The 18,774-nt window shown below is 40.8% G+C and overlaps 1 protein-coding gene across 1 annotated transcript in view; it reads right to left on the minus strand.

The window, feature by feature from the left end:
* Nucleotides 1-18,774, minus strand: part of LOC124789671 (lipid droplet-regulating VLDL assembly factor AUP1-like) — a 104,953-nt gene that overhangs the window by 74,224 nt on the left and 11,955 nt on the right. The window contains exon 3 of the mRNA XM_047257106.1: nucleotides 13,856-14,006. Within this exon, the coding sequence (XP_047113062.1) occupies nucleotides 13,856-14,006 (151 nt within the window). The remainder of the gene's footprint in view (nucleotides 1-13,855; nucleotides 14,007-18,774) is intronic.

The raw sequence follows: 18,774 nt of genomic DNA on the forward strand, positions 1-18,774 counted from the left end.
ATGGTCAATCATATGTTGAAAGCATAGGCTTGCAGACAGCATTGTGATGAACAAAAACTTGGTCATGGAGATTGGCAAAGACAAAAGGGTGGCGAGTCTGTTGATCTCTCAAATGTGATGGAGCTGCTGTATCTGTGTTCACAGTCTGTTGATAAAGTCCAATGCCTTGATAAGAGGGTCTGGCATGTTGCTGAGAAACTCACTCGGCAGTCTGATCAGTTGGCAGCAGACAAGATCTGCTGGTGTAGATTTCAGATCATCCTTGCTGGATGTGTGGAGGCTCAGGATGATCAGCAGTGTTTCTGTCCCATGTGATTTGTGGTACCAAAAGGATACCCTTAACTGTCTGTGCATATGTTACACTAAACCATATTCTGCCAGGTGATAAGCTATTGTTCGAATGTGCTTAATGCCTAACAGGCCTGCCTTGGTCAAAGGCAATGCGAAGGAGCACTCCAAAAAAAGCAATCCATCCATGAAAGAATGTGGTTGTGACCGTTTTGGCAATGATGTTGACCATGGGAAAGACTTCAGGCCACCAAGTCGGTTGGTGGCAGTTATATCCTTCATAAGGTGATAAAAGTCTGATGATGTTGACAAGTACATGGTCGAAACGCTGGTTACGTGGGGCAAATGTGCCACTGGTTGCACTGACATGGCAAGAGATCTTATTCTGCTGACAGGCCAAATGCTGGGGCACAAATGCCTTGCAATCTTTGTTGATATTTGGGTATACAAAAGACCATTTAACCAAATTTATTGTAACGTGGACCCCTGGATGAAAAGTTGTGCAGAGATGCAATTGCCTGTTGTCGAAATTCAGCAGTCACAAATGGTTGTTGCTTTGATGTGGAGACATTCCAATACAACAGCACTCTTAATGGTGGTACTAGGACACATTGGAGTTGCATACTTACATGTATTTGCCAGTACATCTTTGAGCTCACTGTCAGATTGTTGAACCAAAGTGAGTGCTTCATAATCAGCTGCACCTGTAATCACTTCTAGACGAGAGCTGACACCTGCTGGTTTGTTCAGTTCTCCCACAACATGGACTGCATGAATCATCAATTGTACTCATAGTCTAACAGCAGAGCCTCAGTGATTGTGGTCTTCATTTTGTTGAAGACTGTCTCAGCTTTGCTTGTCCATGTGCATCACCATTTCAGTGAGCCTCGCAAAAGTTCATCCAATGTGGTGGCCAAAAGTGCACAGCGTCGCACAAAAAAATGGTAGAAATTGGTGACGCTGAGAAATTGTTGCAACTCACAGACAGTCACAGCTGCAAGGAGTTGATTATTGCTTTTACCTTCTCCTTTGAAAGCAGTATTGCTTGAACGCTGATGGTATAACCCAGGAAGCGAGTTTCTGATGTCCCAAAGATGCACTTTGACAGATTTATGAGTAGTCTATGTGAACGAGGGTGAGTAAAGATCTGGCACAAATTTTCCCAGTGTCAGAATCTTATATCACCAAAACATCTATATGAAAAGATGATATATTTTATGATGTATAAGACACTACGGATCGTAAGACATACATTCATTTTTAAGCATATTTTTAAATGACATTTTTACCATTTTATTATTAGACTGCAAAACCAGACAGAAAAAAATCTTAGTTTATAAAAACCGAACTGACCTTTAAAATCCCTGAAAATCATCATCTGAACCTCCTTCTTCTTCTTCTTGTCATCATCATTTTCCTCTTCATACATGAGATGGTCTTCACTGTCATTGAGAGTGTTACTTATACTGCACTTCTTGAAAGATTTAACAATAATGTCTTCTCTCATTCTAGACAACAACATCATCATCATCATCATCATCATCATCATCATCATCATCAACATCATCATCAACATCAACAGTGTTCTGCCAAAAGGCAGATTTTCACATAGTAATTCTCCAGGCTGTCCGGTCTTCTGCCAGCCTCTTCAGGTCTGCATAATTTCCTCTTCCCTTTATGTTGTCTACCATCTTGTATCTCCATCTTCCTCTCAGTCTTCTCCCACAAACCAGTCTTTCGAAAGCATCTGCTAGCAAGCACTCCCTTTTCAATGAATGTCCCAACCAATTCATTTCCTTTCTCTTATAACCTTCAGTAGACATCTCCTCTCACCAGACCTTTCCAATACTCTTTCATTACTCACTCTTTCCATCCAGTTTATTCTCTCCATTCTCCTCCACACCCACATCTCAAATGCTTCTAACCTTTTTTCATCCTCTCATCTCAGTGTCCATGTTTCTGCCCCATATAGTGCCACACTCCAGACAAAACATTTGCCAAGCCTTTTCCTTAGACCTTTATCTAATTTGCCACATAAGAGTCTCCTCTTTCTGTTGAACGCCTCCTTCGCTATGGCAATTCGAGTTTTCACCTCCTGGTGGCATCTCAAGTCTTCGGTTATTGTGCTTCCAAGATATTTAAACGTGCTTACTTGGCTAATGGTAGCTTGTCCTATTTTAGTACTTGACAATCTGCGTCTTGTACTGACGACCATATTCTTTTTTTTTTTTTTTGCTGCATTTATTTCCATCCCGTATTCTACACAAGCTTCATTCAGATCTTTCAGCACGTTATTCACTGTCCGCTCACTTTCTGCCACTAATAGCAGATCTTTCAGCATGTTATTCACTGTCTACACTTTCTGCCACTAATACCATGTCATCAACAAATCTTATACATTCTATTCTCTTTCCACCAATACATATTCCTCTTTTCCCACCTAAGCCTTTCACAATAATCTCTTCAAGGTAAGCGTTAAACAACAGTGGGGAAAGGCAACAACCTTGTCTACCACCTCATTCAATGATGCTTCCTTCTGACATTTCATTTCCAATCCTTATCCTTACTTTCTGGTGTAAATATAGTTTCTGTATCAGTCGTCTCTCTTTCCAATCCACTCCTTTCCTCTTCAAAACATCTATCAGCTTGTTCCGCTGAACTCTGTCAAAAGCCTTTTCTAAACCTATAAAAACAGTAAAGATTTATCTACTTTCCTCCATATATCTTTCCCGTATAGTTCTTAACAGGCCGATAGCATCTCTTGTTCCTTTTCCTCTTCTAAATCCAAACTGCTCCTCTGCAATCCCTCTATCCAGATTGCCATACAGCCTTCTATTCAACACTCTCAGCAACACTTCAGCTGCATGAGAAATTAGACTTATGGTCCTAAGCTCTTCATATTTTTTAGTAATTCTCTTTTTCTCTATTGATATCATAACTGTTGCAAGGAAGTCTTCAGGCCATTCCTCTGTCATATATCTCATTACAGATGTAGACTATTTCTTTTCTTGCCTTGTTTCCCAGACTCAAACAGTTCTGCTGGCAAATTATCAATTCCACATGCCTTCCTATTCTTCATCTCCTTCAGCGCCTTTTCTACTTCTGCTTCCAAGATGGTGAATCCTTTTCCATCTTCTGGCACATATTGCTCCTCTTCTACCTTAATTTTGCTTTGTATTTTATCCCCCTTAAACAGACATTCAGTATATTCTTGCCATCTGTACAAAACCTCATGTGGTTCTTCTGCTACAGTACCATCCGCTTTTTCTATTTCCATGTTATTCCTTTTTCTTTTACATTCAAAAATATCTCACCAGCCAGTCTTACATCATTTCATACTTTCCCTCTTTCTCCATTTTGTCGCACTTCTGTTTCATCCATTTTTCCCTTGCTTCTTCAGTTTCTCTTCTTAATTCATTATTCAGTTTCCAGTACTTCTTTTTGCCTTCTTCAGTTTCTACAATTTTCAACTTCCTCTGCTCTTCCATCTTTTTCAACATGTTTTCTGTTATCCATTCTTTCCTGGTACTCCAGGATACTCTAATTGCTATTACTTCTTTGGCAGAGTCCATGAGTCCTTCCTTCATTTTTATCCATTTGTCATTAACACTTTCATCAACACTACCTCTTTCCCATTTTTTCATACATCTGTTTTCCAAATCTGATGCCTTTCCTACCTCTGAGTCTTTCTATGTTTAGTCTTTCTTTTGCTTTGCCTCTCAAGACTTTTTTCAACTTCACTTGTATTTCTCCCACTACTAGGTTGTGGTCTGAATTTATATCCAGTCCTGGATGAGCTTTGGCATTCTTCAAACAGTTCCTAAACCTTTTTTTGTATCAGAATAAAGTCCAGCTGATATCTACATCTACATCTACATTTATACTCCGCAAGCCACCCAACGGTGTGTGGTGGAGGGCACTTTACGTGCAACAGTCATTACCTCCCTTTTCTGTTCCAGTCGCGTAAGGTTCGCGGGAAGAACGACTGTCTGAAAGCCTCCGTACGCGCTCAAATCTCTCTAATTTTACATTCGTGATCTCCTCGGGAGGTATAAGTAGGGGGAAGCAATATATTCGATACCTCATCCAGAAACGCACCCTCTCGAAACCTGGCGAGCAAGCTACACCGCGATGCAGAGCGCCTCTCTTGCAGAGTCTGCCACTTGAGTTTGCTAAACATCTCCATAACGCTATCACAGTTACCAAATAACCCTGTGACGAAACGCGCCGCTCTTCTTTGGATCTTCTCTATCTCCTCCATCAACCCGATCTGCTACGGATCCCACATTGACGAGCAATACTCAAGTATAGGTTGAACGAGTGTTTTGTAAGCCACCTCCTTTGTTGATGGACTACATTTTCTAAGGACTCTCCCAATGAATGTCAACCTGGCACCCGCCTTACCAACAATTAATTTTATATGATCATTCCACTTCAAATCGTTCCGCACGCATACTCCCAGATATTTTACAGAAGTAACTGCTACCAGTGTTTGTTCCGCTATCATATAATCATACAATAAAGGATCCTTCTTTCTATGTATTCGCAATACATTACATTTGTCTATGTTAAGGGTCAGTTGCCACTCCCTGCACCAAGTGCCTATCCGCTGCAGATCTTCCTGCATTTCGCTATAATTTTCTAATGCTGCAACTTCTCTGTATACTACAGCATCATCCGCGAAAAGCCGCATGGAACTTCCGACACTATCTACTAAGTCATTTATATATATTGTGAAAAGCAATGGTCCCATAACACTCCCCTGTGGCACGCCAGAGGTTACTTTAACGTCTGTAGACGTCTCCCCATTGATAACAACATGCTGTGTTCTGTTTGCTAAAAATTCTTCAATCCAGCCACACAGCTGGTTTGATATTCCGTAGGCTCTTACTTTGTTTATCAGGCGACAGTGCGGAACTATATCGAATGCCTTCCGGAAGTCAAGGAAAACAGCATCTACCTGGGAGCCTGTATCTAATATTTTCTGGGTCTCATGAACAAATAAAACGAGTTGGGTCTCAAACGATCGCTGTTTCCGGAATCCATGTTGATTCCTGCAGAGTAGATTCTGGGTTTCCAAAAACGATTTGATACGCGAGCAAAAAACATGTTCTAAAATTCTACAACAGATCGACGTCAGAGATATAGGTCTATAGTTTTGCGCATCTGCTCAACGACCCTTCTTGAAGACTGGGACTACCTGTGCTCTTTTCCAATCATTTGGAACCTTCCGTTCCTCTAGACTTGCGGTAAACGGCTGTTAGAAGGGGGGCAAGTTCTTTCACGTACTCTGTGTAGGATCGAATTGGTAACCCGTCAGGTCCAGTGGACTTTCCTCTGTTGAGTGATTCCAGTTGCTTTTCTATTCCTTGGACACTTATTTCGATGTCAGCCATTTTTTCGTTTGTGCGGGGATTTAGAGAAGGAACTGCAGTGCGGTCTTCCTCTGTGAAACAGCTTTGGAAAAAGGTGTTTAGTATTTCAGCTTTACGCGTGTCATCCTCTGTTTCAATGCCATCACCATCCCGGAGTGTCTGGATATGCTGTTTCGAGCCACTTACTGATTTAACGTAAGACCAGAACATCCTAGGATTTTCTGTCAAGTTGGTATATAGAATTTTACTTTCGAATTCACTGAACGCTTCACGCATAGCCCTCCTTGCGCTAACTTTGACATCGTTTAGCTTCTGTTTGTCTGAGAGGTTTTGGCTGCGTTTACACTTGGAGTGAAGCTCTCTTTGCTTTCGCAGTAGTTTCCTAACTTTGTTGTTGAACCACGGTGGGTTTTTCCCGTCCCTCACAGTTTTACTCGGCACGTACCTGTCTAAAACGCATTTTACGATTGCCTTGAACTTTTCCCATAAACACTCAGCATTGTCAGTGTCAGAACAGAAATTTTCGTTTTGATCTCTTAGGTAGTCTGAAATCTGCCTTCTATTACTCTTGCTAAACAGATAAACCTTCCTCCCTTTTTTTTTATCTTCCTATTAACTTCCATATTCAGGGATGCTGCAACGGCCTTCTGATCACTGATTCCCTGTTCTGCACTTACAGAGTCGAAAAGTTCAGGTCTGTTTGTTATCAGTAGGTCCAAGATGTTATCTCCACGAGTCAGTTCTCTGTTTAATTGCTCGAGGTAATTTTCGGATAGTGCACTCAGTATAATGTCACTCGATGCTCTGTCCCTACCACCCGTCCTAAACATTTGAGTGTCCCAGTCTATATATGGTAAATTGAAATCTCCACCTAAGACTATAACATGCTGAGAAAATTTATGTGAAATGTATTCCAAATTTTCTCTCAGTTGTTCTGCCACTAATGCTGCTGAGTCGGGAGGTCGGTAAAAGGAGCCAACTATTAACCTAGCTCAGTTGTTGAGTGTAACCTCCACCCATAATAATTCACAGGAACTATCCACTTCTACCTCACTACAGGATAAACTACTACTAACAGCGACAAACACGTCACCACCGGTTGCATGCAATCTATCCTTTCTAAACACCGTCTGAGCCTTTGTAAAAATTTCGGCAGAATTTATCTCTGGCTTCAGCCAGCTTTCTGTACCGATAACGATTTCAGCTTCGGTGCTTTCTATCAGCGCTTGAAGTTCCGGTACTTTACCAACGCAGCTTCAACAGTTAACAATTACAATACCGATTGCTGCTTGGCCCCCACATGTCCAGACTTTGCCCCACACCCTTTGAGGCTGCTGCCCTTTCTGTACTTGCCCGAGGCCATCTAACCTAAAAAACCGCCCAGTCCACGCCACACAACCCCTGCTACCCGTGTAGCTGCTTGTTGCGTGTAGTGGACTCCTGACCTATTCAGCGGAACCCGAAACCCCACCACCCTATGGCGCAAGTCAAGGAATCTGCAGTCCACACGGTCGCAGAACCGTCTCAGCCTCTGATTCAGACTCTCCACTCAGCTCTGTACCAAAGGTCCGCAGTCAGTCCTGTCAACGATGCTGCAGATGGTGAGCTCTGCTTTCATCCCGCTAGCGAGACTGGCAGTCTTCACCAAATCAGATAGCCGCCGGAAGCCAGAGAGGATTTCCTCCGATCCATAGCGACACACATCATTGGTGCCGACATGAGCGACCACCTGCAGATGGGGGCACCCTGTACCCTTCATGGCATCCGGAAGGACCCTTTCCACATCTGGAATGACTCCCCCCGGTATGCACACGGAGAGCACATTGGTTTTCTTCCCCTCTCTTGCTGCCAAATCCCGAAGGGGCCCCATTACGCGCCTGACGTTGGAGCTCCCAACTACCAGTAAGCCCACCCTCTGCGACCGCCCAGATCTTGCGGACTGAGGGGCAACCTCTGGAACAGGACAAGCAGCCATGTCCGGCCGAAGATCAGTATCAGCCTGAGACAGAGCCTGAAACCGGTTCGTCAGACAAACTGGAGAGGCCTTCCATTCAGCCCTCCGGAATGTCTTTCGCCTCCTGCCACACCTCGAGACGACCTCCCACTCTACCACAGGTGAGGGATCAGCCACAATGTGGGCAGTATCCTGGGTAGCCACAGTCATAGTCCGATCGGGGGATGCGTGGGACGAGCTGGCCGTCCCCGACAAACCCCCATCCAGACCCCCACAGTGATGCCCATTGGCAACAGCCTCAAGCTGTGTGACCGAAGCCAACACTGCCTGAAGCTGGGAGCGAAAGGATGCCAACTCATCCTGCATCCGAACACAGCAGTTGCAGTCCCTACCCATGGTAAAAACTTATGCAAAGAACATCTGAACTAATCTACAGAGAGCACAAACAATTCGACACAAAATTTAAATGGTTATTAAAATACAAGATTGCCTAGTAAATGCAGTAATGCTGCTACTTGCGCACTGCTGACACACTGCTCGGCGGCGGAAGGAGACTATGTAATTTTACACTATTCAGGTACTAAAACGCGATGCTACAACTCCCAAATACTACAATACGCCCGAAATTTATGAATTAAACAACGCAAATACCAAAAACACGCAAAGAAATTAAGAATTAAACTATGTAACAAATAAGTGAGCTAAGAGTATACGACTTTCTGCTGCAGCTGCTTATCGAACGGCAGCAGGGAGCACACTCTTTCCATATTCAAATTTGATATTCATGTGTGATGTCTCCTTTTGTGGTGTTCAAATAATGTGTTACCCACAGCTAATGAATTTTCTTTACAGAAGCTAATTAGTTGATAAACTCTCATTTCTTATTCCTAATCCAAATTTTCTTACTGCACCTTCATCTTTTCCTTCACCCACCAACTGCATTCCAGTCCCCCATGATGATAACACAGGCATTCTTTCTCGGTGAGTTCTTGTATTTTCTCATAATACTCTTCCACTTCCTCATCTCTATGCTAGCTGGTTGGCATGTATACCTGTATTAACACCAGATGTTTTGAACTGCCCTTCAGTCGTATCATAAGCAGTTTTCCATCAATATATTGTACCTCAATTACCTTATTTTCCAACTTTTGCTCTATCAATATTCCTACTCCATTTCCACCACTCTTGATTTCCCCTGAGTATAAGAGCTTATAATCTCCACTTTCTATCTCCCCATCTCGTTTCACGCAAACCAAGGGCATCTAATCCGTTCCTTTTCGTCTCCTGTTTTGCTTTCTCTAGCTTTCCTGCTTGCAGCAGTGTCCTCATATTCCAGGTTCCAATCCTTATCTTTCCTTCCTTCACTGTCCCTTTCTTCCTTTCAAATATGTCTACTCTCAATATGTCTTCCCCCCCCCCCCCTCCCCTGAAGATCTGAATGAGGGGGAATTTTAACTCTGGAATCTTTCACATGGAGAGACATAACATGTACTGCTTGGGAATGTCATGTGGTAGTTTCCAGTTACTTTCCACATAGGCAGTAGGATGCCCAGCCTAAAATCAGCCGCTCACTATGAGTCAGATGCTGTCTGTAGCTGCCCCTCTGGGGTACAGTCACTATTTGTACTCTTTTTGTACCCAAAGAGGAAAAAGTGCCTCTTCCACCAGCTTCACTGTTCTGAAAGACTCTTTCTCCGCTGTCGCTGCTGTTGAGGTCTTATACATATAACAGGAAATGACAGGAAAAGGACATGGTGAGGACAGGTTTGGGATAGGAAAGGGGGAGCGATAGGCCATTGTGGGTCACACTTTGTCTGGCTCCTCCCCTTTGGCCTGTCTGGCTTGGGTGGCCCTTCTGGTAGCTAAGCTACTGCCGGCATAGCCCTCCGGATCATTCTATACGGTGACTGTTTTATCCACTAACACACTTGTTTCATTGTAGGTCATGTTAAAGCTCCTTCGGTGTGAATTCATGTTGGGTTTCATGTGAATTCGTGCTGGGTTTCATCAGTCATCCATTTGTTTAATTTTTCTTTCATGTATACTTTAAACAGTTTATTTATCAAGACATCAGGAAGTTGAAATTGTGAAGTAAGTCCTCCAGGAATAACAGCAAGCTCTATATTTCCCTGTCTCAATTGCTCTTTCAAAGAATTTTTCAAATGACTTCTAAACTGATATAGCATAAGAAGAAAACTCTTCTTCATTAAAGTACCTCTCCTCCTCTCCCACACTGTGTTAATCCATAATTTTATACCAGCCTCATCCACTCAACCCTTTTCATGTACATGAACAACACCTGTTGGTATTTCAGAATGTTTGGCATTATTTTGCACTTGAATACGATCACTGGATTAAGTTTAGTACTGTCAGCACAACATGAAATACAACAGTGTAGTGCACTTTTTTCATGTCCACTTGTTTTTATATTACAGTTTTAACACCTTTTATGGCAACAGAACTGTTACTCAGCACACCAAATTTCAGAGGAGTTTCATTCATATTCACTACTTGCCTTAGTTCCCCACTGGTTTTCTTTTGATGCTGAATATTAAAGCAATGGCAAAATAATATTCTCTTCATACTCTTGTGGTATTTTCCAAGATATTTTGGTTTTGGTTTGCATGCTTAGTTCATGGTGCTTCATACAACTGTTGCACTAACCAATTCCACTTTTGAAGCCTGTTAAGTTCCACTGTATCTACATCTAGATCTATACTCAGAAAACCACCGTGTGATACATGGCACATGGTATGTTGCATTGCACCAGTTATTAGGGTTTCTTCCTGTTCCAACCACGTATGGAGCTTGAGAAGAATGACTGACTAAACGCCTCTGTGCATGCAGTAATTACTCTAGTCTCATCCTCATGATCCCTATGTGAGTGATACTTAGGGGGCTCTGGTACGTTCCTAGAGTATCATTTACAGTCAGTTCTTGAAACTTTGTTAATAGACTTTCTCAGGACAGTTTACGTCTATCTTCAAGAGTCTTCCAGTTCAGTTGCTTCAGTATCGCTGTGACACTCTCCCAGGGATTAAACAAATGTGTGACCATTTGTGTTGCCCTTCTTTGTATATGTTCGATATCCCCTGTTAATCCTACCTGGTACAGGTCCCACACACTTGAGCAATATTCTAGAACAGGTCACACGAGCGATTTGCAAGCAATCTCCTTTGAAGACTGATTGCACTTCCCCAGTATTCTACCAATAAACTAAAGTCTACCATCTGCTTTATCCTGTAGCACTAGCTTGCGAGTGAGTATTTGAATCATTTTGTATTAATTTCAATCCCATTTTTATGGTGTCCTTTATCTATTTCAGTGCATAATGTTCAAGTTTTGGCCATTTTGCATTCAGTCCTCTATTTGCACATTTAGTCTTCCTTTTTTTTCAGTTCTTCTGTGTTACCCAACAATCATAAAGGCTTTTTTTCTGTTGGTGGAGAGCTGAAATGCTGACCAATTGCTCTGTTTCCAGGTTGTTCTGCATATTCTATTACTTTCAATTTATAGCCCACATCATATGAATACCTTTTATTTTTTCCATTACAAAACGAGCTACTTACAAAAATATTGTACTGTTACCAATAACACAAATCAATTTCAGTTCAAGTTCACTGGCACTGTCAACTGCAATGACACATCATAGGTCAGACAGTGTTCTGGGTTTGTGATGGTGGGGTAGGAGGGAGATAGTAGTAAGAGCAAGCTTTGAGTCCCCACAACTCATGTTTGTCGCATTAGTGCAATGCTGCTGCCAGCTGAATCCAGTTTTGCCAGATAGAGAGAGGTATTCTGCATCATCCAATACATGGCCATTTTTAAGATTTTAAATCAAACACTGAACTTTTGATATTAATTTGAAGTATAAGATACACCTGAATTTTGGAGGCAATTTTTCGAAGAAAAAAGTGCATCTTTTAGTCTGTAAAATATGGTAACAATAATCATGATCTCATGTAACTTCATCCATAAAACACTGGATGCTCTGCACAACACTGTATGGTCCAAAAGGCTTCTTCATAAATGCAAACAGACCAAATCAGGCACAGACGACAATTTTACTTACATCTTCTGGAGCAACAAGTACCTGGTAAAATGCACGTACCAAATGTAACATGGAAAAGACGTGATTGCTGAGGTCTTCAATCTGCAGGACCAGATAGTGATCAGGAATTTTTCTAGGATTGGGTTGCCAGTAATCATCACACTGACATCATCCATTAGTCTTTCTGGGAACTATGTGCAGCGACGAGCCCAACTACTGCTTGACAGGCAGCAGATTCCTTGTGCAGGCATAAAGGAAAACTCTTGTTTCACTGCTTCCAACTTTTCTACCGTTAAGCAACAAGATCAAGCATGAAATGGTGGTCCCGGTGTTGTCAGTATGTAATGTAGTGTCGAATGTCTTACCGACACTAGTGTAGGCAGCTGCCAAAGTACTTCTGGGAAGTGCTCGAGAAGTTCTAGATAAGGAGAATCACCTGCAATCATTCACAGAGCTGTATTGTCCACATAGTCATCCATGACTGTCCGATTAGTGGTGGTGTCGAGGAGACGGCGACGATAGTCCGGGAGCAGGCCATAAAATGATAGAAAGTCTGCTCTAAGAAAAGGATACATTACATCTGCCACAATAATTTGCCAATCAAACTTGCGGCACAGGCCTAGGTATAGCTACAGTGTCATGCGACCATATGTTTGGATGAACCACTGGCAGAAAAAAGACCACAGAGGCACACATAATATAGAACTCAGTGACAAACAGTCATGGCTGCTGTTTGGAAAGCTAGTCAATATCAATAATGATCTTCTGGCATGTTTATCATCTCACGTGGAGGACAAGTTCACCAATTTGTGCCTGTCATGATGCGATAGCATTATGCAACTGTGAGCCAATAGCTGCTACACCTGTGGACACGTACTTTACTGAGATGCAGTCTGCAGTTTGTGCAAGTGCAAGATCCAAAGTGCATATCTGCGCATCTGGTGGTAAGGGCAACAACCAGATATCTCATAGGACATCCTCACTGACAGCGTTACTTGCTAGAATCCGTATCTGGCACAATAACTGTGAGGAAGTGTGGTCACATAATTCCTCAATATGCAGTAACTTCTAGAGAAGTTTTGCTTTGGACTGTAACACGCGTGATCCAGGCGTTCTTAATTGGCGAGTACCGGTTGGTGCTTGGTGGTAAAGCCAAAAATATCCTTCCATAGCCATGTCTTCATTTAATGCAGCAACAACATAACTGTATTTGGTCATCAGTGAGCTAGCACAAAACTGACTCTGAAGCTGTGCAAACTGCAAGATTGGGTTTTGCTGCAATTGTGGTGGTGGTGGTGGTTTGACCATGACTGTTAACCAGTGCATTCGGAGGCATGCCAACAGTCAGTGATGAATCCAACATTACAAAACTATGATACACTATGCAGAAGGCAGGTGGCATGACTGATTTCATGTCTGGATGGAACTGCAGTTCAGTGCACAGAAAGTGCAAGATGTGATTGGTCTGTACTTGATGTTCGTAGTGAAATGGTATGTAACATCAATTAACTCCATGGTTCATGTCGACTTCTGCCAGATAGGTTGGTCAGTGCCCGGGATCAAGTCTGCATCACCAAAAATGTTGTGGCTTGGAGTAAATCTGCTTCATTGCAACATTTAATAACACAGTATGTAAAGGTGTAAAATGGTCTGATAATACAGAGAGAGAATCCATACAAGGAATAATTAAAAAACCAAATAATCTATGAATGTCAGTGATAATATCACTCAGCACAAACACTTTGCATCTTGAACATATCTGATATAACGATGCACAATCACTACAGGTTAAATGTAAAAGGAAGCCACATATTTTGATGAATCTTCATCTTAAAAGCTCCCTAATCAGTCATTTCATTATCAATGGATCAAAGCACTCATTACTTAAACATGTTCATGTATTCATTACTGAAACACGCTTATTTTAAGTTATAATGCAGCTCAGGACCGTGCTGAACTTTCAATCTGCACAACTTGAAGATGTTGCAGGGGAATACCTGTTACATGTATCACAGAAATAGTTACCAAACAATTACATACAAAGTGACTCACTACCCACATAAAGCACCAACCTCATCTATAAAACACATACGAAAAATTCAGCAAATGTGCATACCCAGTAAATATGAATTTTTTTAATAAAAAAAAAATAAAAATAAAAAATAAAAAAAGAGACAAAGTTCTTACCGTTAGGCAACCTAAAGTGAGATGGAAGATGAGAGCATCCCAGCGAGTGACATGATTGGCCACAAATACCCGGCTGGTGGTATCTTTGGCTTCCTTGTTCTCATGTGATACTAAGAGACCAAGCAAAGGGCAGACAATATGGAAGGCCTTGCTGTAAAATTATGATAAATTTTGAAAATATCTTTTTACATCAAAGAACATAACAGGAATCAAATATGTAACACAGAGAGCAGACTAAGGCAAATTCATAACAAAGTACAGTATTTCATTTCCATTTCATCCAAAGTTAAAGTGAAACAGCTAAGATATTCATATGTACCAAAACACATAGTCTTCTCCTCATCCCTGCAATAGAAACCAAATAACGCTAGCCTCACTAGCCAATTGTAATGAATTGTGCAAGTTCCTTCAATTAACAGAATTTCATTACAAATTAGAACATGAGTTACCAGTTTAATATAGTTTGTACAAACTATTTTGAACGTATGAAAAAGCTGGTTATTTGCTTTATTCAGAAAATAGCTTGTCCCATCCAAACCATATTATCAATATTTTACCAAAATTTAAATAATCAGTTATAATAATCAAAAATTCATTTCATCATCATACAACTTTTAGGTACATTCCATGAAAATCATTTAAGTCTACGCACAAACATGTTCACGTTCTCACAAGGAGACAGATCTCCATAAGGAGTCACAAAATGTGAGGCAACAGAAAACACACTAAAAGACTATTTTTTTTAGTTTTCTTTGAATTTAGGACAACTACACAGCACAGCTCGGGATATAATGTCTAAAATTGGCAAAAGTCTTACATTAGTCAAATCTGTTAAGGAGAACAATGTTTTTGTTCAGAGCACATTCTCCTATAGTAAAACAAACAGAAAATAGACATAGCAAGGAGGACATAGCACAAGAACAAGTTTGACGTTGTTGTATGAAATGATGGGGATTCTCAGTGGATGGTTGTTCAACACATACACAAGTTATACTGTACATTGTTCTCTTGTACATTGTTCTCCAACAATGTTCCTATTTTATACAGATCATGCTAGTGTTTACTAGAGGCTCCAAATGAGGGCTGGTGGACTCACTTTCACATTACATTGTTGCAACTTGTTACACAGAGGTTACTTGATAATGACTAAAAACACCTAAATTGGCCAACAGAAAATAAGTCTGAAAACTGTTCAGCCCATAACGGACAATGTTTTAGTTTGATAAATAACAAAATTATACAGGGTGTGACAGTCTTGAATGACATTAGACTTCCAAGTGCTATAATCAGTGACTCCAAATACATTTAGAAGTGCAACTCTAGAGAGAAATAGACCCATCAGGCAGGAAATCAGAACTTGGGAGGAGAACTTAAGAATAGCTAGATAGGTATTACAGATTAAAACAACAAATTAAGACTCTTTGATAATGATGATTATAAGGACATACATGAAAATTGCAGTTATTTAATGAAGGTACTTACCCAAACAGCAAAAGATGTTGCTGATACAAAGAAAGCAAGAAAAATATTTCAAGCCCCATGAAAGAGAAAATTTGAATTTCAAAAAAACCACAATAGGATCATAATGGAATATGCTGAATTAAATAACAATCTTTAGGGATGTCTTCAAGAACAGCTAATGAAAATTTAACTAGATAAACATTTTAAAATAATAGGAGTATGGGCAACATAAATTTCTTTTAGGTAGATACCATGTTTCATCAGTTACGATGATAGATTAGCCTACCGAGAGCAAAAAAAAATGCATAAACACTGAAAGATTTCTTTATGTTAGTACAGTTCAAGAGACAAATAACACACACATTGTTTTCACTGGATACAAAAAAATTCTGGAACTATGTGAGATGAGGGGTAGAAAGCCTTTTGAGGCACAAACCAAGGAAAGGTCCCTACAGATGGTTAATGGCAGAAGAAACTTAACAGAAAAGGAATGTGCAAAGTTATATACAGATATCTGCAGAAAAAGGCATTCCTCAAAACAGGAACAATGCTAACTGTTCTGCTTCTCAAAAGAGTGGATAGACATCACATTAATTTTTGAAAAGTGCAAGATGTTCATTAAAATTATCACAAACCACACAAATAAATGCTGGACTTAATCGAGCAAGTAAAAAATTAGATGTAGAAGTGGGTAGAGCACAATGACCATTTGCAAGTCACAGTGACATTACAAAATGGAACAATAATTATGAATTATGATATTGCCTGATACAGGTTTTGACTCATTTCACCCAAATCTGTACGAACAGCCTTTAAAGCCAAAACATTTATTCAACTTAAATCAGTATAAGGAAGAATAACCTCAATGCTATTGCTCCCATTACACTGCATAGGAGAGTTTGAAATTCACAATTTAAAGACCAGCAGAGGTAGGAGAGGGGGGGGGGGGGGGGTAGGCAAGTATATTCCACATAACCAAAACTATTGTCAACAGCCCTAGAGAAAATTTCAGTTCTTTATACAGGGTAAAAAAGAAGCAATACCCTTTAATAACACAGTCAAGGCAGCCTGTAAAAGGAAAAAGAAGGCTTATCAAAAATGGCATACTAGAACAGGCAGACAGAGAAAGTTATGTTGAAGAAAGAAACAAAGCCAAACAGATAATTGGAGCATCCAAGAAGAAATCTTGGGAAGACTTTGGAAACAGGTTGGAGACTTTGGGTCAAGCTGCTGCAAAACCATTCTGGAGCGTAATTAGCAGTCTTCGAAAGGGAGGTAAGAAGGAAATGACAAGTATTTTGGACAGGTCAGGAAAACTGCTGGTGAATCCTGTTGATGCCTTGGGCAGATGGAGGCAATATTTTGAAGAATTGCTCAATGTAGGTGAAAATACGATCAGTAATGTTTCAGATTTCGATGTAGAATTGGACAGGAATGATGATGGAAATAGGATCACATCAGAGGAAGTGGAGAAAATGGTCAACAGATTGCAGTGCAATAAAGCGGCTGGGGTGGATGAAATTAAGTCAGAACTCATCAAATACAGTGGAATGTCAGGTCTTAAATGGCTACACAGTATTATTGAAATGGCGTGGGAGTTGGGACAGGTTCCACCAGACTGGACGAAAGCAGTAATCACACCAATCTTTAAACATGGAAACAGAAAAGATTGTAACAACTACAGAGGTATCTCTTTAATCAGCGTTGTGGGTACAATCTTCTCAGGTATTGTTGAAAGGAAAGTGCGAGTATTAGTTGAGGACCGATTGGATGAAAATCAGTGTGGACGGATTGAGTGCCAAATAGGAGGAACTAAGTTAGAACAGGTGGACAGTTTCAAGTACTTAGGATGCATATTCTCACAGGATGGCAACATAGTGAAAGAACTGGAAGTGAGGTGTAGCAAAGCTAATTCAGTGAGTGCTCAGCTACGATCTACTCTCTTCTGCAAGAAGGAAGTCAGTACCAAGACTAAGTTATCTGTGCACCGTTCAATCTTTCAACCAACTTTGTTGTATGGGAGCAAAAGCTGGGTGGATTCAGGTTACCTTATCAATAAGGTTGAGGTTACGGATATGAAAGTAGCTAGGATGATTGCAGGTACTAGTAGACGGGAACAATGGCAGGAGGGTGTCCACAATGAGGAAATCAAAGAAAAACTGGGAATGAACTCTACAGATGTAGCAGTCAGGGCGAACAGGCTTAGATGATGGGATCATGTTACATGCATGGGAGAATCAAGGTTACCCAAGAGACTCATGGGTTCAGCAGTAGAGGGGTAGGAGGAGTCCAGGGAGACCAAGGAGAAGGTTTCTGGATTCGGTTAAGAATGATTTTGAAGTAATAGACTTAACATCAGAAGAGGCACCAATGTTAGCACTGAATAGGGGATTATGGAGGAATTTTATAAGGGGGACTATGCTCCAGACTGAACACTGAAAGGCATAATCAGTCTTAAATGATGATGATGATGATGATGATGATGATGATGATGATGATGATGATGATGACCCTTTAATGAAACAGCCGAGTCACCATTTTTTGAGGAATTTGTGCTGTTTGCATCTACTGTGGGTAAACTTCAACAAAGAAGGGAACAGCTTAATAACGGAAATTTGAAACTATGACAGAAATCAATAATAATATAACTGAAGTTCCCAAAATAATGAAAAGAAAAAGTCCATGAAATGTTTCAAAAAATCAGTACATATAAACAAGCAAGAATAACATAACAAATGATTCTGTTACAAAAAGGATAGCTCACCATATAGCGGAGATGGTGAGTAGCAGGTAGACACAACAGAAATACTTTCAAAGCTCTCAGCCGAACAGACCTTCATCAGAATTAGACAACATACACACAAACACCCATGAAAACACAACCCACACACACACTACCACAGTCTCTGGCCAGCCCTGGCAGCCAGATCATTATTCCATTCTGGATTTTCCTTTATTTGATTTTGCCTGACAGCTTTTGATTGATAACAAACGATACAGTACGTGAAAGAAAAACAATCAACAAAAATTTTTATACACACAATACATATTCTAAGTGGCCCCCTTTGTCACACACTACACATCTAAAAGTAGTGCAATGCTGCTCATACCTGACTTAGCATACGAGTAGTCTTTATGTACTCCCACAAAAAAATCATCACAAAGTGTTAAGTTAGCAACTGTGATGGCCACTTAAGTAGGGAATGGTCAGTGGCTGCAACAGCACCCATCCTGCGATACGTAATCTTGTACACAGTTGTCGAAATGGGGAGAGGTGCCATCTTGCTGAAAGATGAAATCTTCGCCATCAGTTTCAGGTTGTGACACATGCCACAATTTTAGCACGTCAAGATGGGTGACAACATTTTCAACAACTGCAGTCAGTAACGTAGTCAGTGGTTTGCAAAACTAACTTGCCGGCACCATATCCAAAAATCTCACAGTTTGTCTTCCACGTG

This window comes from Schistocerca piceifrons, chromosome 3 (assembly GCF_021461385.2).
Source record: "Schistocerca piceifrons isolate TAMUIC-IGC-003096 chromosome 3, iqSchPice1.1, whole genome shotgun sequence".
In the NCBI taxonomy this organism is placed as follows: Eukaryota; Metazoa; Arthropoda; class Insecta; order Orthoptera; family Acrididae; genus Schistocerca; species Schistocerca piceifrons.